Source organism: Phallusia mammillata, chromosome 3, assembly GCF_965637545.1.
Source record: "Phallusia mammillata chromosome 3, kaPhaMamm4.hap1.1, whole genome shotgun sequence".
NCBI classification, from domain to species: Eukaryota; Metazoa; Chordata; class Ascidiacea; order Phlebobranchia; family Ascidiidae; genus Phallusia; species Phallusia mammillata.
Genome location: NC_137254.1, coordinates 14,113,939 through 14,136,040, shown reverse-complemented (window position 1 = coordinate 14,136,040; position 22,102 = coordinate 14,113,939). Strand labels below are relative to the sequence as shown.

The 22,102-nt window shown below is 38.3% G+C and overlaps 1 protein-coding gene across 1 annotated transcript; it reads right to left on the bottom strand.

Annotated features, from left to right (window-relative positions):
• Positions 1-8,163: 8,163 nt before the first annotated feature.
• On the bottom strand, positions 8,164-11,631 carry LOC145218945 (uncharacterized). Its single transcript, XM_080086365.1, has one exon. The coding sequence runs from the start codon at positions 11,528-11,530 to the stop codon at positions 8,459-8,461; it is 3,072 nt and encodes a 1,023-aa protein (XP_079942491.1). The 5' UTR covers positions 11,531-11,631; the 3' UTR covers positions 8,164-8,458.
• Positions 11,632-22,102: the final 10,471 nt, after the last annotated feature.

Genomic DNA, 22,102 nt, shown 5'->3' with positions numbered 1-22,102 from the left:
TTGATACTCAACACTCACTCCAAACTTACGTCAGCTGTAACTAGAATTTTTCTCAGTACCCTATTTTATACTAAAGATTTAAAACACCCTCAGATTGGTTGGGAAAAAATTTTGCAGCCACTTAATCAGGACATAAAGCAACTTGAAACAGTAAGTAAAATGTGGTGACAATGTATATATATTTCTGTGTATGTGTTTTGCAGATGGGTGTTCAGTTCAATTATAAGGGTTCAAAAGTGACTGTTCGAGGGACAGTTGCACAGATATCATTGGATAATTTAGCTGCACACTCCTTTCTAGGCTTTACCGAGCGATTTTCAGGGTTAAATACATTCGTATCAAGATACTGTACGTGCACTAGAAATGACATTCAGACAAAGGTAAAAGGCTTTTTATGTGTTGCTTATTAAGTAAACTATTATAAAAACTTTTCGTTTGCAAAGTGTTTAAATTTGTTAGCATAAAGTGTTCTCCAATTGTTTTAAACAGAATTCGGGTCTGGTATACTTTCATGACCCAACGTCATAACTACGTCATGCCTGTACATACACCAATGACCTTTACATATGATCAACTACGTCATAGTACGGATACGTCACGCACATAATGACGTCACACATTTTCCCTATCGCCCGACGAAAATTTCCCACTTTACGAAATACACATCACAGAAAAAAATTGGTGTGTGACGTCATCAAGGCTTTGGATGACGTCATGCAAAAAATTACGTCAATCGGGTCACGCTAACTACATCTATTCGACGTCTAAACTTACTCGCTAATGCAAAACACCTCTCGCTCGCCGATGACCTGCGCTTCCTCACTTAGGTACAATGACAACCAAAATTGAAAATGTTTTGACGGTTGCGGTAACCATAATAACAAGTTTTCATATTATTACAAAGTTGTATATTACTTCAATTTCATGTTTTCATGATAGTAAAAATGTGTAGGTTAATTTTATGTGATGTAAACTGTTATAAAATTCCAACAGGTTCGGATGAGCTGTGAGTTTTTAAGTGTGACGTCATAATGCCTTGGGGAAGTCGGTGGGTCAAAGTAGGTGAAAGTTAAATCCCTTGTAAATATTCGTGCCCAGTTTTGAACCGAAAGCTCAAGTACACTTCGGATGAGAGGCCGACAAAGGGGTGCACCTCGACGAAGCTCGACCCGCTTCAAGCGGCCGAGTTAATAACGGAAAAGCCTATGTCGGCACCTGGTATACTTTCATGACCACAAATTCCTCTTCTTACAAGCTTTTGTTTCCTTTAATTTGTTTCTTGACGGGCCATCTTGTGGAAGCTTGTTTCCGCTTGGGCACAAATTTGCTATGTTACGTCACATAGAACACCGACAATGTCGCATTGTTTAATGTCTATTGAAACGTGGTTATCTCTCGTTATAAGTTCTTTATTCACTTGATGAACTTCAACCGAATTATATACTGTTTTTGTATAATGGCGGGTAGTCAAATAAACGTGAGGAAATTGGCGGCGTTAGGAGTTTTGCAGGATGTAGGTAAATGCATAGTGTTTTTACGAGCCCATGGTTTGCTTTCTCGGCAGCAAACTTGCCCAAAATGTGGTTCAGTTATGGAAGAAAAGGTTTGGGCGTCGGCCAAGGTCGATGGCCTAGCTTGGCGCTGTCCAGCACGTGTAAGCTGTTATTTTGCCGCATTGCGTTTATTTTGCAGTTGTCTGATTGTTTTTTTTGAGTTTAATTTTTTTGGCGTTTGGCATGATATATACAGTTTTGAAAGTTATTTTGTTTTTGAATTGATTCGTTTCTGTATTAACAGGCATGCAGAAAATTAGTTTCCATCCGGAAAGGGTCGTTTTTTGAGAAAAGTCATCTCGACCTGCGTCAACTGGTGACACTAATGTATTTTTGGACATTAGATGTCTGCCAAGACGTAATTATGGCAGAGGCGTCAATCTCAAAGACCGTTTGTGTTGATTGGTGCAATTTCCTTCGCGAAGTAAGCTTATTCAGTAGATACAAGCTTATTGTAAACACCTTCTTCAAGTATGCACGCAGGATCTCCTGTCCAGGCCCAACGTGATTGGCGGAGTCGGGCACATTGTGGCCATAGATGAAAGTCTGGTGGCACGCCGCAAACGTGGGTCAAATGCACAGGCGCGCCCAAACAGTGGGTTTTTGGAGGCGTTGATCTTCAGACCAAGTATGACCTAAAACTATTGCATATTATTTGGCTAACAAACTCTTGTACAGGGAGTGTTTTTTGGAACTAGTCCCACGCCGGGATCGTGCCACCCTAGAAACAGTTATTGTCCGACACGTGGCCCCTGGGACAACAATCTGGTCGGATGAATGGGCTGCTTACAATCACCTATCTAGTAATTTGTTTTTTTGACACGTTTTGCTATGTAATTGCTGTGCTGTTCAATTACAGGTTTGCCACAACAATACAAGCACCAAACCGTCAACCATTCTCATCGTTTTTGTGACTCCAGCCGGAGTTCACACTAACGACATTGAAAGTTTGTGGTGTGACTGCAAACGCAAATTTAAACGCATGAACGGCGCTTACCGGGGTTTTATTCCGTCCTACATAGACGAATGGATGTGGCGGCGTATGCGAGATAAGTCGCAGTATTTCCCCGACCTCATTAACGCCATTGCAAGCAACCCACTGTACCAGATATAAATGTAAACAGTTCCTTTAGCGGCTATGATGAAAGACTGGTGCCACGACTCCGGGGCCCTGACGGTATCACCTTAGCTCTGAGCCCTCGTGTTAGAGAAAATGGAAAAAAATCCCGCCCGGCAAATTTTTTCCCATCACAACAACTGGCACCTTGACGTGGTGTGATGGCTTTTCACTAAGACCAGTTCTCTGTCTGCATTATTTAATAAAAATGTTGTATCAGAAGTGTCAATGCAAACAATCAATTTTGAGCAGACGAGTTACATTGTTATTAGGTGTTTTGCGAAACAATTTGTTTGAAAGTTATCCAATCTTTTGTAGAAATTTACATGTGGAATAGTGGGCTTTGACAAAGTTTTGCATAGTTTCCCACAAAACCCTTGAGGAACCATAGTTGAATTTAGTCACAGTAAAGTTGTATGACTGAACGGTCTTAAAAATGTCAACGAAACAATGCTCACATTTGGGAAATAGAGAAGCTTTTTTTGGATCAAGACAAGTCAAATTTTATTTGCATAGTCACTTCATCATCACTGTTCCATTATCCTGCCGTAGGATCGCAACCGACCGCACGAGCCTAGCGGGGTACGTCCGGTTGCATGAGACTGTTGTACCTGCGGGTTCTGCGGGCCAAATGAAATCCGCCAAACGGAAACACAAGGTCGGTTCTTTGCAACGTTTCCTGTGATCCCACAGACCCGGGTGTCAAAAGGACAGTTCGTTGGGACAATGAGAATGTTGCCGTCGAGCATCTCCTCATCATGCAGCTTGTGTAAGATCGATGACGAGATCTATGATGTTGTTCGCTGTAAAAAGTGCTGCTGGCCTTTACCCGGACGGGTGGTCTGAAAAGACCGAATCCTACGGCAGTTTTTCGGTCTTTTGTATATGTCTAAGTATAATCTCGTTTCATGGTACAATACTAAAGAATAAAAAATTAAAAAAGTAAAACCACACTAAGATAAAACTAAAACACCCCTTAAAAAACACACAAGAAAAAAATTGAAAACTAGCACGAGTTCTGGTATGCAGAGATTTGATGGCGTGTGGTAACCTCGATGGCAAATTGTTCTTGTGCCGAACGCGGTGTTTACGCGTGGATGAAAGTTTTCAGCCCTTCGGGTGTTGTGATGATGTACTGAGTCTGACGTAATATGCGTGAACATGGAGTTGTATATGGAAGGTAGTGTACCAGGACGAAACGCATGTAATAGTTTGGCTACCTCATGTTTGTAAATATCTTTGCATTTTGGAAGACACAAGTCATGATATAGTTGGGTAGCGCGACACCGGTAAGGGCTGCATGCGAGTGATAGTTCGCAAAATTTTGTTATGTTTAATGTTGTATACTGTTGTCGCAGAGTAGTTGGCTGTAGCGAGGTCGAGAATTTGTGGTCATGAAAGTAAACCAGGTGCCGACATAGGCTTTTCCGTTCTTAACTCGGCCGCTTGAGCGGGTCGATCTTCGTCGAGGTGCACCCCTTTGTCGGCCTCTAATCCAAAATGTACTTGATCTGTCGATTTGAAACTTAGCACGAATATTCACAAGGCATTTAACTTTCCACTCACTTCGACCCCACCGACCTAACCCCAGGCATTGTGACGTCACATTTATGCGAAAACTACCTTTATTCAAACAATCGCTAGGTGACGCACTTCCATGGGGGTGAAACGCGGGGAGATGCAAGCTGGGGAGGAAGGATAGGCCTTTCCAACAATGTCTCGATCGCCCTTCTGCGATCTCAACTTTGGCTGCAGCCAGCACCAGAACTACTGGCCAGTTCGTGATCGTACGAAACGATTTTAGTTTTGCAATCTTCTGCTGATTGGATTTATATGATTAAAAGGAACCCAATATCGTCATAATTCGGGTAAACATAGAAATCAGCATTCTGAATACGTTTTATTCAATGTTTTAAACATTTTCGGGCGTTCTTAATTAACAGGATATAAAAAAACGTTAGGTCATTGCAAGAACAACGCCAACAACCAGTGTAAAAATGATTGTGATTGATTTTCTCAAATGATTTACCCTTTCTACAAACTAAAAATTGTTTGTCATTGTACCGAAGTGAGAAACCGCAGGTCATTGGCGAGCGAGAGGTGTTTTGCATTAGCGAGTAAGTTTAGACGTTGAATAGATGTAGTTAGCGTGACCCGATTGACGTAATTTTTTGCATGACGTCATCCAAGCCTTGATGACGTCACACACCAATTTAAAAAAAATCAGCTTTCTGCGATGTGTATTTCGGAAAGTGGAAAATTTTCGTCGGGCGATAGGGAAAATGTGTGACGTCACAGTGACGTAATTATGTGCGTGACGTATCCGTAATATGACGTAGTTGATCATATGTAAAGGTCATTGGTGTATGTACAAGTTTTTTTAAAATGTTTCATGCCAGGTATCCTGATGCAACAATTACGCCAAAATTGCATTTTTTACTACGCTATCCAAGATTAATTAAAAAAATTGGTCCTCTAATACATTTTTCATGCATGAGATTTGAGGCCAAGCATAAAAGTTTAAAGCAAATTGTCACCAGGAGTAACAATTACATTAATGTTCCACACACCATTGCTGTCCAGCACCAAGTGAAACTAGCATCAAATATTATTGAAAATGACATATTTTCATGCTCTTTTGAAATTAAAAAGTTTACAACTGTAAATTCACGTGATGTGTTTGGATCAAGTAGTAGCCCCACTGATGAAACTTATGTTAAAAAAACTGACAACCTCATATTTGAAGGGATAACATACTCTGTACCTTGTGTTGTATGTGTACATGTTTGTTCTGATGGGGTGCCAGATTTCCTGTCAGTAGATGCTGTTTATTTGAGTTCATCATGTGGTCCAATACTTGTAGGGCACTTGCTTTGTGTTAATTATTACAATGAACATTATCATGCATGGTCCGTAGAACATCAGTGAAAGCGTATGTTCTTCAAAAAAAATTATTTTATCCTCACCATTTGTGCATAATTTCCCCATTCGGTGTATTTGAGAAATTTGTGTGTCCAAAATTTAGATTAGAGCCATTGAAATGTTCTGCCTGTATGTATTTGAGTTAACTGAATTGTGTGGAAATAAAAAAAAAAATTAGGATCATGGTTGCCATGTGGGAGAAACACAATGGTTGTGATTTTGCATTAGTTTGCTGCAGCTGCAATAACAGACATTTTTTGGGTAGCAATACCCAAGTGGGGTCTAGTGTACAATTGTACGTACATAGGTTAATGACGTCACAAGATCATGAAATAACGTCACAACATAGTTTAGGTCATATCATGACGTCATGCAAAATTTTGCGTATCTATGACGTCATTAACCCTGTTTTTAACAGCACTAAAAATTTGACGTCACTCATGCGCCCCCTTGCAAACCACTGTAGTAAAAAGGGGGAAATAAAATGGAAAACACATTTAAGGTACAGTAACAATTTGAACTTAAACAAGTTTTATACATTACTACTCACATCTGAGCGTTTTTGAAAGCAAAAAAAATACTTAAAATACCCAAAAATGCTGCACTATAAATACGAAAATGTGAAAATACAAAAAAAGTTATCAAACAAAGACATGTTCATTAGGATGATGATGACTCAATCGTTTTTTTTTTCTCAAATACCTCACAGAAAATGTGTCAACAGAGAAAGCTACAACACAGAGTTGCAAATGGGCCTGAAACTGGAGCCCGACCCGAAAGTAGAAGCACGAAACTCGGCCGAACCCGAATCGTTTTTGGGAAGCCCGTATAGGCCGGAAAGTTTTATTGACAAGCGTATATATTAAAGCAGGGGTGTCCAACACGTGGCACGCGTGCCAAAAGTGGCACCCAGAGCATTGGAAAATGGCACGTAATTTTGGGACATTCATATGGTGAACATTAGGATTTGTCACGCAATTAATATTTTTCTGTTGATTCTTTTCGGCCTTTATGTCAAACCGCTTGTCATATGGGTTCAGGTTCGGTTCGGGTTCACTTGGTTTTGTTTTTAAGGGTTCGGTTCCGGTTTTTCAAAATCTATATTTTCGGGTTTTGATCTGGTTTGGGCAAATTATCCGCTCCGAACAGGTTTACGGCTTTTAAACCGGTTCAAATTTTTATTCATTTTAATTTCATTTTATCCATCATCTACCTGGCCTTATAAAACTTCAAAAGAATTTTGCCCGTGCACTATTGTTTTGACACGCCTTATTAGTGCTATCTTTTGTATTGTTCAGGGCGGTGTTTTTTTTTAAAGTTCGCAAAATATCAACAGACTGCATTTTAACTGGTTCGATTGCGGTTCGGGTTTAACGCCAAACAAAATAAGGGGTTCGACTCCGGTTCGGGTTTTTAGAAAATCGGAATTAGCAGGGTTCGGTTCGAGTTTAATGAAATTAACCGCTTAAACCGGATCGCGGGTTCGGGTTCAAATCCGGTTCGACTCGCTGGTCTCAGCGTTAAGGCCAAAAATAAAAGAAAAAAAATGGAGAACAAATGTGTTGGGCAAATAAAAGATAAATAGCCGCCTCAAAACTGAACTTTTCGAGCTTTCGCCGAAGCAAAATCAGCGATAATATCTTCGAAATTTTTGAACGTAGTCTCTTTTCTTCTTTTCTGGAAAGAATCGATAGAGCTGATAGCCGATCATCATTCATGGTAGAACGTAAATACGACTTTATCATTTTGAGCTCTGAGAAACGAAAGGATTACAGATTCAGAATCCTGATAAATTTCCTTTTTTTATGAGAACAAAAAACGTTTTTGGAAAAATATTGACTTTTATCCAGAAATGCCCCCTTAAGTCATTTTGCCGCCCCCTTGCAGCCTGCCGCAGAGCCAGAACCGCCAAGTAGCTGCTACGCCACTGTGTATTATGATTTAGAGCAGAAGCAATGTTACCATAGTGATGGTATATAAGTTGTTTGTTTCAATATCGTTGCCTTTGCAAACTGCAAATCTGCTATTAGTCCATAAGGGTTATTCTGTTAATATTATAAAATACAAGTTTATGCAGTCCAATGCAAAAGAGAATTTACTCGATCGCATAAAAATATTAATTTGCAAACCAAAAAGCATGTAAAACAAACCTTGATAATTTTTTTCATGAAGTTTACAAGTTCCTGCTCGTGCAAATTACTTGTCACAGAACTTACATCTGTACGGGTTTTCTCCTGTGTGGCCATTTGAATGCTGTTCATAACTGGATTTATGTTTAAAAACCTTTTTACAGAATCCACAGACAAACTACTGTCCTTGGTTATGCGTAGATCGCTTGTGACCTTTCAGCTTGACTGGCTAAATCTTATCCCACACAAGTCACATTCGTCCGGTTGTTCAAAAGTATGCGTGCGAATGTGAAGTATTAGATGTTCCTTTCGCTTGAATCGTTTCTCACAAATTTCACACGAAAACGGGCGTTCTAGATTTTTCTGAAGCGACATTTTTGAACAGTAAACGAAACCCTCAAATTTCTAAAAGAAGCTGAAACTGTAGCCTTCTGCACAAAATATAACTTTTTTTTAAATCACATTTTTTATTGTGTGTTAATGTAATTGACAGTGTATCATATGCAAGTACAAGGACTGAAAAGAAATAGATCATTTTTTTCATTCACAATCTACAGTGCTTTAAAGATGACAATGCATTGGAAGTGTAACTCATTTACAAGTGAAAACTTTTGTGAACATACACAAAAATGTCTAGCATCTGGTCATTAGGTCGAACTACTCCAGTTTATTTCTACATGTGTTGTAAAGATACAAAATACATGGATACAGTGACAAAAACAGTGATTAGATAAAAATTACTTCGCTAGTTGTGCAGTGCCACTACATACAAGCGGTGGTCCAAAGCCGGAATTATTATCTGATGATGAGTCACTGCTGTCTCGACGAATTGTTTCTTTTGTTTTCATTGAATCTCCAGTCACTGGCCGTTCTTTTTTACCTACAATTGGCAGTTGAAGAGTTTGAACCATTGATGGGAAACCGTTACCTGTGAAGGCTGGGGTTCCATTTGGCTCAAGGCTTACTGATGAACCAAACATGTTTTCCATGTTATTGGCCCGTTCAAGCAGTGCTGTTTTGACATCAGGAAGCAAATGTGCTGAACCAAGTTCCCCAAATACTTCAACAATTGCACCATCTGGAAGTTTAAGAAAATGGCGATAAAGTTCACGCAATCCATCCAAATGAAGTGTGTGTATGGCAATATGTGTAGTTATTTCCTGCTGCTTAATGGTATCAAACTCATCGGAATCTTCATCCCAAATGTAGTCATACACTGAGACTTTTCGACGCTCTCCGTCTGATCCTCTCCACTGTTCAGCTTTCTTTACAATATAGCTTAATTCCTGGTTGCTTAACTCAAGGTCATAAGGCATGAAGAAACAATCTTCATCATCATGAAGTCGAAAGAAAACGTCAAGTATGCGCCCATTATTGTGTAACTTCAAGAAGTAAAGATACAGTACAACAGCAGCTATGAATGTCACAACCAGGTACAGGAATATTGTGATTGGAATGCCTATGATGCCAGAACCTTCAACATCTAAAAAATGCCAGTAAAGTTTGAAAGCATCCCCAATGGGATTAATGGGAGATTGCACATAGTGTCCCAAGATAGCATCAACGATCAGTATTAAATATGGGTCCAACACAACCCATACAGAGAAAGCAAGGATAAACTTTGAAAACAGGAGTGGAAATGTCCCAAGAACCATTTGACTGATCCATGAAATTAGTACCAGCAGAATCTGGATGATTATATTTGACGTAGGTCCAAGCACAACAACACCTATTTCTTCCCCGGTTGTCAGAAGGTGAGCCTGGTAATTCAGATTGACAGTGTATGGAAAAAACACAAACGAGCTCACTGGTAGTAGCAGAGCCTGCAAGAAAAGCCACTGTCCGGAGTAGTGTATATACAGTCGTACAAACCACAGAAGAACCAAAAGCAAAACTGTTGTCCAAAATTCCCGAGTTTGCCATTGAGAAAAACCCATTTCAGATAAAAACATCCTTCCAATATACTCTGCTCTTTCATGACCAATTCTTTGCAGTCGTCCCTTCATCGAAAAAGGCGGTTGTACAGAAAATGTATGTCTTTCAAGCTCCTCCAAATGAGTCATCTTTGGCCTGGTTACATGCTTATTTAGGAGTGGTGTTTTTGGAATGAGTGTAGTTGCCCTCTTGGCATTATAATCTTCCACTGTGTTTTTATAATGAATCTTGTAGGAAATACCTGGTTGTCCTGCAACAGGAAGAAGCTCTTCACCATCTGAAACATCTCCATCACTGTTCTTGTCACATGTTTGAAAATTATTCCTTTTTTTGATTTCCATTGATGAAGCTTTGTTGACACTAAATGACTTGCTTTTGATTGGTTTAACATCACCATTGCTTTCTTTACATGTCATTTCACCCAGTCCAGATGTTATGTCAGATGGTCCAGGCTTGTCACCAATTTTAATACTCATGTTTGATGCTGATCCTGTGTCGCCTGCATTTGACAGTTCATCTCCATCTTCTCGTGTAGGAATTTTTTCTCCATCTGCTGCCTCCTCTGCATTTTCAATTCGGTCAGGGTAACTTAACAATCCAGATGTGAACTGCAATTCAACTTCATACTCTGTTTGACCAGATAGGTAACTTGGAAGACGAATTATCTGAATGTACATGTTTGCAATCCAGTGGTCAATATCAGTTGCAACTAACTCTTCTATAGTTGAATGCTTTGAAATTCTGTGATCCATGTGCCCTCTAATCAATGGCAATTTGTAGAATCCTTCAACTATTCTAAACTGCCCATCACATATGGGAAAGCAACCCCATGCCACAACACGATCCACAGGAACAACAGAACCTCTCAACAAAAACAATTCGAAGGCCAGAATCATTCCTGGTTGAACTTTCCATTGGGGAGGCAACACAGTGAAGACACTCTGATCTACACTTAACTCAGACGAGGAGTAGCTCCCATCATGAAACACAGGCAGTGTTGCCCCTCCCCACTGCTGCCCAGTCAACTTTGACCAACGAAGTACATGACCTCCCAGCCTGTCATAAAGAGAAACCATCAAAACATATCTTCCTGCTGGTACTTTGTCCCTAATGCCACGTACGCATCGAAGTTTGATTTGAATAGGTTGTGGTGTTTTAGACCATTCAACTCTCCAGCGCCTGCCTTTACTTCCTCCATACTGACTGTCTGCAAATGTGAGATGTCCATAAAATGATTTGACTTCTGCTTTGCGCCTTTCTAGCACATGTCTTAAATCATTTTCAGCTTGTCGAAATGCCTTTTGCAGTTGCTCATAAATGGTCTTTTCTTGTTGTTTCAATTTTTCCTCTCTCAAATCAGCTATTTTTTGCTGCTTTTTAAGTTCAAGGTAAATTCGTTCCTTTGCTTGTTCAGTAAGTTTGACCAGTCTCTCAATTCTACCTTGCTGTTCTGTAGCCTGCAATGCTTGATTAGTTACACATTCTTCTTTTAACTTTTGTTCCTCTTTTTGCAATTGGTCCATAGGTATAGAGCCAATGTACAACAACTCTTTTTTTGCAAACTGTTCAAACTCTTCTAGGTGGGTGAGCGGAGTTCTTGTGTCTTGAATTTCTTGCCGCAGCTCTCCAATCTTTTTTTGATGGTCTGAGTCCGCATGTTTTTGGAAGGAGAAGGCATTACTTTCATTTTCATTAAGTGATGCAATTAATCTCATCAAATCTTCATTTGATTCTGCTGGGTCTGACCATTTGTCATCTATTGAATCGTTTTCAGTTGAGACCACATATTTACTAGTAGACAAGCTAAGAGCAATGTTATCCAATGTAGAATCATTTTCAGACGCAGAAAGTGATGATACAGGTCTGCTGTTCATAGTCAAATTTTTTTTATGTACTTTCTAATTTAAAATGATGCTTATTAAAATAGAATCAAAATATAACTTCGAGCAGTGACTAAGCAATGACTAATTTGACTAAAAGTGCGCTGTGAGCACACTAGTTATCATTATTGCACCTATTTTTTCTCTTGCAAATTAGGTCCAAAACAGTAGTTTGAGGAAACCGATAAGACCTATCGATCTTTGTTAACCGATAAGACTTGCCGAGATTGCGACTTTTTACACTTGCGCCACAGTAAAAAAGCTATGGTACTAAACTTTACAAGCTAAAAAAAAACGTTTATGAATAAATTTCAAATATGAGCTTCTGGCGTTTTGCCCTGAAGCTATAACATAAGCCTTGATGGTCGTATTCTACTCGACAATAATTTTTCAACATGCTTGGTAATTCCTGAAGATCACTACTGCTTATCAACTGATCAATTTTGTGAAACAAAACACAATCAAACCCATTTTTGAATTGGTTTCAGAAGCTTGTCTGGCGTCTAAGTTTACATAAATTTCAAGCCAAAATAAGCGCTCTACAGTCATTTGCGTCCCAGTTATATCATATAAATGTGATGAAAGCGTGAATTTAAGAAGCTCATTAATATGAATTGTTTGGGAAGTTTACCAGGATTTCTCGGCAAATGATTCAAGTTTGGTGGTAAAAAACACATTCGTGCACAACATGTCAGCGATAGTGTCAGTAGGAGAGATCTGTTTAGCCACCTCAAACACAGAAAACCCCACAAGCGCGAACCAGAGTAAAGCTAGACAGCAATCGCTATTGCGCTAAAACTAAAAAAGATACGGTACTGAAATTTTGACACAATATTCTACGCTTTAAGAGCGTTTCAGCGCACAAACTTTCGAAAAAAAAATATTTTCCAGTTATTAATACGCGTATGTTGAAATTAATATTCATCGATATGAACGTCATAACGCCGGGGGTACTTCATAAAAGATGCAGAAGAGAATCTCGAGGTTGATTTTGACTGACTTTTGTTGCTGGATTCCAATTTGTGTTATGGGATATTTGAGTATTGGAGGAATCAAGATGCCACCAGATGCTTATGTGTTGAGTGCTTGTCTGTTGCTTCCAATCAACAGCGCTCTTAACCCATTGCCATTGCTGTACTCAAAAGTATTAGAAGATCAAATTACCATGACAAAGAACTGGCTGGTGGAGAAATTGTCTTCTCTACAGGCGTCTACGAATCGCTCATCTATTTCAGCTGTGAGGTACAACGTTGATCCAGATAAAGGCGACAGAGGGATTGAGATCGTTGGTTAATAAAGCAACATGCAAGCCCGTGCTTAACCAATTTAAACATTACGCCAGCATTTAATGGAATGTTTCCTTGATTGTTTTGGATAGATATGTATTGACACAAACAATACAACTTCCAGGATAAAACATTGTTATTGATTTCTATTATAAGTTGTACATCGTTTTGTAGCTAAGTGTCGTCTAATTTCTTTAAGGCAGTGATCAGCCTACCGCATTCCACAGTCACGTGATACGTTAAATATGTCGAGTGCTGTTTTGCTTTCCGTGTGTGGTAATTGTCAGTTATCCGAGCTATAAATGCTTGTCTAAGTTAATCGTTACTCATTCTGTTTGTCCTTGTGCTCCCGTGTTTTTGAGCTGTGTGCAACGTTATCAGCTTTTTGGCAAATGGTGTCATATAACCTTTGTTTTGCTCTATAATCCATTGTAGGTGGAGAAGAGGTAACAAAAGTGTTTCGGGCGAGTTTATGGAGTTAAAAATATTATTAGTAACATAACTACTAAAGTACAGTTTTCAACCGTTACTGTTTTGTGCATATTGTTAACTATCCATTTGAAATATCGGTCAGTTGTGTAACAGCTGGTGAAATTCATCTAGGAGATTGAACAACCGTATGAAAAAAGTGGTACTACAAAATTATTTCTTAGTAAGATATTACTGGAAGAAAAGTGAAGACAATAGCCGAACGGCCGAGGTATCGAAATCAACGCTTTTCAATTTTCGATGTGCATTGGTGATAATAGTTGCAGCAATATAAAATTTTACCCAAGTTTGTTCAAAAGGGAATCTTTAAAGCAAGGCGATTTACCATTTATTACAATTAGCCCAGTCTTAATCAGTAAGTTTCCAACATGTTTGCGCGCGGTTATACAAACATGATTTCATAGGAACGACAACTTTACTTTAATTTACTCTAATGAACTTTCTTTTCTTGGTTATTGTGGGTTCAGTTCCCAATACATTATGACTATTTCTTGACATTGACGATATTGGATGAGGTATGTTTTTTTTTACCAACAAACTTGTGCCGCAGTCTAGCTACACTGGATGATGCTTTTAATGTCTTCTTGCCATCAAGATGTCTAATTTTTTTTAACAGTGTGCACTATACGCAGACCTGTAGCGGCCTCTCTCACTACCATTATCGTGTACTACAGCGAACTGGACAGTTTGCCTTTTTCTTTGACTTTCGTCTTATGCGGCGTACTAGTACTTTGGGTTATTCTATTAAGATTAACCTCAAACCAACACCTCGCTACACGCTTGTGTTTTTGAAGTAGCGTATTTTATTGCAGTTTTACAAATCACAGAACTACAGGTCTATTAAGTCGTCATACGAAGCCAAACCACTTGGATTTTCGAAACCGTAAAGCCTTAAATTTGGAAAAAGAGAAATTAGCAATATCTCATATTTCCCGTTTTATTTTGAGATACCAAAATCGTGATATATCGACCCAACATCTAGATGTGATTTTTGGGGTTTTGCGTTAAAAAATTGGGCTGTGCCATTTTTTTGATTTTGCATGCTCGACTTAGTACATGTGTAAAATTGCACGTTACTACCCGTTTTAGAACAAAAGATGTTCGAAGTTTTGTGACTTTGCTGGAGCCGTTTTTTTTACGGTTTGCCAGGATCGCGTAGGTCTTTTTCGTCAGTGTGTAAGGTACAACTATCTGGAAAGTTGAAAAACTTGTCTTTTTATTGTTTAGATCTTTGATATTCTAACTTTATGCATCATTAGATAACTTTTTTTTCTTGGTATTTTTTGACTGCAACTTAAGTTTGTACTCATTACAAAGCTGACATGTTTTTCAGATTTGTTCAAAAAGGTTTAAACGCAGCTAAATCTAGTTACCGGAGTTTTTTTTAATTGTGAAGCATGTGAGATATTTATCACTAGCAGTCTGGTATTAATATATTGCTTATGTTGCAACATTTTTGTCAAATTGTCCACATTTTGTAAGCAACAAAAACGACGCCATTGCTACAGAACACAAGTTCTATATAACAGCGTAACAGAACGTCACGCGTGTGTGACGTCACAGCAAGTATTTGTTGTCGTTTAGTGCTTTATGATGTAATACACGAGTCATTTGTATGTTAAAATATTTCGGAAGAACTAAATTAGAAAACAAAAGTTAGCAGTTTAAACTGTTTTTTTTTTAAGCGTTTTACTTTCTGTAAAAAAAGTTGGCTGTTCTTATTTCAAAGAAGTTATTTGAATTATTCCCATCACAACAATTGCACTAAACATATTTTAAACTGGAATAATCTGGTAAATTTCGGTCATTTTTTAGGTTTTAAAACGTATTAGCAGTAGGTATCAATTGAGGCAAGTTTCGTGCTAAAAACATTCTTAAATTAACTCATTGAAAGATTGGAGTAAAATTAACAAATTTTACGGTTGAGTGATTATGATGTTGACTATGATTTTTATAACGATACAACTCAATAAGTCCATAACTGCTGTTTTATCAAAATCGGTGCAGTTTGTCATTTTTCGAACGTTATTAAGTAAAAAAGCACTAATAAAAATAATTTCTTGAACAGCTCATGCTAAACAGTTTTCAACTTAACAATGATGTCTGGTTTCCTAAAAGTAAGATGTAATTGTGTTTTAAAACTTTATAGCGGTAAGGCACAACCCTCTATAAGCCCAGACGCAAAACTGCTGATAAAAAGCTGTTTTGTGTAAAACTTCAACACATGGCATCACGGTTGGATTAAACTAGACTATATTGTAGCAATGAGCACACAGACACAACAAAACACAACGACAAAGCACATTTATGACAGCAGGTCAGCACTGAATTCAACGCATATTTGAATGTTACCTATACAAGACATGTGTGTTCATTCTTTTACAAACCGGGACGATAAAAACACTATACCACACGTTCTTTTCAAATACATTCACATGTTTATGCTTGAAAGTACTTTTACTTTTTCAGAATTTGATAAAAGTCGATTTATTACAATAAGGTGCTGAACAAAATGTACTTATTTCCAGAAACTCCTCAGACCTAATTTACCGTTTAAAGCACTCTCTATAATACACTGTTGGGTATACGCGAAACTTCATTACAGACGGATTTCTTTAGCTTTTCGGTTTTGAGCAAGTTTTCCCCATATGAGGTAACCAGCTCCGATCATTACAGCAGCCAGAAGAGCAAACATCACAAGTTGGAAGATGTTGTCTGCGGCTTCATTTACTTCTTCTTTTTCTCCTGCACCGTCTGCGACAAAATTTGTGTTTAAATCAGATATAACTTACATATGTAGGCCTACGCTAGAACAATATTTGATAAGTGCAGACCAGCGATAATTAGGCCTACCATACGTCCTCATTTTAGAGGACATGTCCTCCTTTTTAACAAAAACCAAGTTGTCCTCCAAGGACAAGAAAAAATTTCCCAAATGTCCTCCTTTTTAAAGAATTTCTCATTTAACAAATACATATGTGGCAATTATGCCTTTGAAAATGGACAAATACATATCTTCAGCTTAGTTTTTAAAGAATACAGGCGGATTTTGTGAAAACACAGGCTTATTTAAGTGATAGGCTAATCGTTAAACTCTATCCAAACTATTCTATGCAGTCTAATTTCTGAGGCTTTTATTTTTGGATGGGCCCTAAAGTATTTTTTCATATTCTTTTAAACAATGTGTCCTCCTTTTGGGGGATGGAAATATGGTAAGTCTAGCAATAATGCCACATTACTGGTTCCAAAGACCCAACCATGCAAGAAGCGTTTTATATAAGAATGCTTTAAGTTTTAACACTCGTCAGAATTTCAGTAATTCACTTTCTTATTTTAGCAAACAGAAACAACTATACACCGCTCTTATTAGCACAGGAATTTGCTGGATTGGTTTTTGTGGTAACAATCTGACAAAATATTGAGCGTTTGGCAGTAGTAAAAGTCAAAAGTGGATTATACAATATTATTCGTTTAAATACAAAAAATCAAGCAAATCGTTGGATTAGGCGCTCCTAAAAAGGACAAAGCGTAATCGAAATTCTGGCTTGTGATGAGATTCGAACCTCCAACCTATTGTTAGGTCAAAAAATCACATGTGGAAAACCGATTTGTGTACAACTTGTTAAAGATTCACATTTTTGCGATGTTACCTTGCAAAAGCAGATGACCGGTAGTTTGTACAATGTGAACTGGTCCTGCAGAAAGTCGTTGGTTGCGTCCATTGTTGTCAAGAGATCGACGTTTTTTCCCAGGACATGTCTAAAAATAGTTAAGTATTTTGCAGTATCTCAAAAAACTTACTCCATACTTTTTTTGTTTCACACGAACTTAATAAATAGCCCACTTAAATTTTGAAACCCAACCAAACATACTCAACTTAAATGTCAAGTCCATTGCCCGATTAAGTTTTATTACTAAAATTAATGTACTTAACTCAACTCCACTGTCAAGTCCATTGCCCGATTAAGTTTTATTACTGAACTAAATATGCTCAACTCAACTGCAAAGTCCATGGCCCGGTTGGCTTTTATTAATGAACTTAGAATACTTAACTCAACTCAGCTGCCAAGTTCATTGTCCGATTAAGTTTTATTACTGAACTATATATACTCAACTCAACTGCAAAGTCCATGGCCCGGTTTGCTTTTATTACTGAACTTAGAATACTTAACTCAACTCAGCTGCCAAGTTTATTGCCCGATTAAGTTTGTTACTGAACTAAATATACTCAACTCAACTGCCAACTCCATTGCCCGATTAAGTTTTATTACTAAGCGAGATATGCTTAATTCAACTCAACTTACTGGTGAGTCGCATTGTCCAGTTGAGTTTTGGCAGATGGTCACGTCACAGTGGATGTAGATAAATTGTTCTGCGTCGGTAAAGTTTGTCCACACAAAGCTCATCAGCTTGAAAGTTGCAAAGTTGGATTGGTAATTTCGGATCAATATCTTCGCGTCGGCAGGTTCGCTTCCACTGGGTGGCGCAACACATCTGATAATTTTTTAGCAAGGTGAAAAATAAGGGGCAGGAACTTGGCCGAACGGTCTGGCGCGCCTGACCCACATACAGACATAAAAAACCTGATCGGGATTCGTCCCCGGGAGAGTCCTGGGTTCGAACCCCGTGAAAAAAAAAAAAATAAGGGGCAGGAACTTGGCTGAATGGTCTAGCGCAGTGCTTGTCAACCTCTTTTGAAATGGTACACCCTTTTCACGTTTACTCAAAACTTAGTACAATCTGTCTATTGTGATAACTGGACATAGGTGTATTGTAGATTTGAACCTGGTACACCCCAGTACACCCCATTATATGGTACACCCATTAAAAACTATGGTACACCCTGGGGAATACAATAAACCCATTTGAAAAGCACTGGTCTAGCGCGCTGACCCATATACAGACATAAAACCCTGATCGGGATTTGTCTCCAAAGATAAACAATTTTTATTATACTTATTGCTAATAACGCTTACCCGCTTTGTACAATGGGAAAAGTGGGCAAACCACTGGAGTTTTGGGTGCGTGTCGCCCAACATTCTTCAAGCTGTGTACAATAAATAGCTTATTAAGTAAGTCATACACATGAACTAGAAAGTAGTAACATAAAAACTTTGAAATTGAAATTTAGTTCCCTCTAAATTCGGTACACAAATCTACACTTAAATACTTTTCAACAATTAGGATAAACGTGCATTCATAACTAGGATTAGCTCTGAAGCGTTCACGGCACACTTATAAACAAATCATAGTACGCCAGGCCCTTTGAAGGCGTTATACCGAATCAGCCTAAAGTACATTAAAGTTTAAAAGGATTGATTCGGTATGGCGCCTTCAATGGGCCTGGCGTACTGTGATTTGAAAGGATTAAGTGATGCTTTTATAATAGAAAAAACGTTTAAGTTTCAAGAACGTATAAATCCAATGTTGTATGGCTACACTAGCCAATACGGCCGATCTCTTGTCACCAGCTGCACTGTCTATAGTATAAACTCACATATTTACCTCAAGAAATCAATTTATTTTACTGTAACTAATTTTTTTCCAAAAGTGATATTTGTTTGTCATTTTGTTGTAATAACAATTTGGCAATCTAGAATTGTTGCTTGGAAATAAATGATCTGAGCTTTTGAGTTAGTCACATGTCCAGCAATTGTAATTTAGTGAAGTGGTTTTGCCCATATAAGGCGAGTCTTTGGAGTTCTGAATATTTCTGTGTTAGCATTTAACATTGCTAGGCCATTTGATCAGGGCTTCTGTCCAGTCTACTTTCACTGAACAGTTCGACTTATTACTGTTGATGTGTACTAAATAAAAAGCAAAATTGAAATGCTTTGTAGCAGGGGTCACCAAACTACAGCCCGCTTGCCGGATACGACCCTCGGGACCATTTTCTCCGGCCCACGACCACATTAATTTTCCATATCGTATAGATGTCTTTGTAACATTCTAAATTAATCTACTCCCTACGCAAGTTTTCCTGTAGAATGGATATTATCACGATATATAGAATTTATATTATCTAGTTTTATAGGATTACAACGCCCCGTATTGATCCAACGCCAGTTTGTTAACGTCACAGACAAACCTACAAGTGTAAGTGCGCGCGAGCAACTGCCTTCTTTAGTTAGTTGTGACGTAATATACCAGCATCGCTCGTAACATGAGACTAACTACACAATTTAACAGTCGCATTACCAGATTTTAAACCCTATCTTGGCGCCCCTATAAAAATCGCTCAGCGGGCTAAGTTTGGAATGACTGCGTTAGGGCATGTTAACTATGCGGCTCACGCGAATCATTTTTAAACTTATCTGGCCCACAGTAAAAAAAAGTTTGGTGACACCTGCTTTATAGAGTTTTCATGTTCATATCCACACATACATCAGTAAAACATAGGTCAGTAGCTCAAACCTGCACAATAGCGTGGTTGTCTTCCAGATCAACAAGTTTGACCTCTACATAAATGTAGCTTGGCACCTGGACGTCCCCGGGCAAGCTTACGTTGAAATATTCGTTGCTGAACAGATTTAGAGCGACAGCAAATTCTCCAGTGTTGGCAGCAGAAATTTCATCAGATCTACAAACGTTTTGAGAATTTTAAATGCCAGTGGCTTTTTGTAACACGAAATATATTTATAAAGTAACAGTGAAAATGACGACGGTGACGGCATTGCAAGTGCAGTGTTTGAACAGTGAATGCATTTTTCGTGCGAGTGCAAGTGCCCGTGTTGGGAACCAAATGCATTGTGGTGCCAATGGCGAAGGGGATGCCATAGCAAAGTACGTACAATGAATGCATTTCTAAGTGTCAGTGCTGTTGGAAATCTCAGTATAGTTTTTCTTTTCAACACTGAATACATTGTTTACGTGCCAGTGCCTTTTATAAAAACAGAATGCACTGATGACCTTCAATACCAGTGTTAGTTGCAATGCCAATTCAAGTACCAGTGCCTCAAAGACTTGATGTATTTTAAATGTGCCAATCCTAATAGCGATGCCTTTTCATGACTGTATGAATTTTTAGGTCAGTACCGCTTTCAGTGCCATATAAAAGACTAATTACCGCTTATTGGAAACAGTTGGTTTCTTTGTTGGAATCAAAGTCATGGCTTGGAGTCGTTACTTTCTCTTGTTAGTTTTATTTCAAACATCCAAACACAAACTGCGGACAGTGTAAATCTTTTCGACCTGTAAGGTTCCTGCAGTGCAGCTGGTGACAATTAGACATAGGGCCTATTAGCTAGTGTAGTCATTCAAAGGCACTTTAGTTTAATGAGAGTAATAGACAAAAAGGCTATGTCTCACCGATTCTATTCTGTGAAAACTGGTTTATAGTATTTGTTATTTTATGTCAAATCTATGCTTACAAAACTTGTTTAAGTGTAGGCCGCATTGGCTAATTCAGCAATGTGTCTTACTTATTATTTATTGGCCTTAATGATTTTATATTGCTTGTTACCTTATAGAAAGCTTCACATTGGCCAATGTCAAACACGAACACCGGATCTGATCCAGTGACCTTGCAGCTGTCATTGAGTTGAGAAAGGGGAGTTTCCCTTTCCAATGCGATGTAAAGTGTGTCACCGAGTTCGTAATCTAATGTGCTTTGTTGGTCAGCTGTTACTCTGTTAAGTTTGTGTTGTTAGTTCTTTTCTAGATCAATAAATTCAGCAGGACACTGGAAAATACATTTAGTTGTCAATAACAGCAGAGGACAACCTTTCGATAACTCAAGTAGGCTTTATTGCATGCCAAATCAATTATATTAAGTTTGAGCTAAGTGTAAAATTGGATTCCCACTGAAGAAGAGCGAAACTTCAGTTCGCCCAGCAAGTTATATAATATTGGTTTACTACTTTGCATGAACTTTGCATCTATAGTTTTCTTACATTTGATTAGATTTGTAGAGTAAATGTCACAAAATTAAAAAAAAAACTACCTGAAACCCAACAGTTATGTAGTGAAGGCTTTTCGTTTAATTTTTTCAAAAACAGACAACAGGCCCAATAAAGCCAAGGCATAGTCTGATATATCTGGACTCTGGTGGGATCTTAACCCATGACAGGACCTATTCCGTCACTCGAGTTCTACCAGCTGAGCTACACAGGTTCAATGGTGACCCCGCCGAATGTCGAATCACAAAGCACCGTTGCCTGCCTCGAATGGTAACAAATCATAGTTTATTTTTTGGCATAGATATCACAATATAAAACTTACGATATGGTCAAATCTTGCACTTTTCATTCCAGTGTCACTAAAAACAATAATCTAAAATTATTTTCTTCTAATCGCCATAACCGAAAACACTGGTTAGATTAGAAACTCAAATTTGGATGTGTTTTATCGTTATCGCAATCAGACTGCCCGTAACATCTACTATTGTGAACGATCGTACAGCTGCCAGAGAGCTTGTTTATGCATCTTAGTGCAGAAATGCATCTTAAGTGTGAAACCGGATTTATAGAATCATAGAACGACGCTGTGATTGCTGGTCTCCATGGACGCTTCAGGGCTGATCACAGTATGAATGTATTCATCTTATGATTTAAAGAAAATTTTATTTTTACTTTTGGTGCTTTATTAAACGCTGTTCAGTAAAACAACCTGCACTGATGATGGCAACAACGATTGTTGAAACGTCTCTACTTATATGCATTCTGTATATACAAGCTCTCTGGCAGTTATGCTTGTGAATGAACTACTTTTCAATATAGTGTATAGTGTTCTTAAGGATATAGTTAAGCTGATCTATCTAAATTAAGAGTGCACAACCTGCGGCAGTGAATAT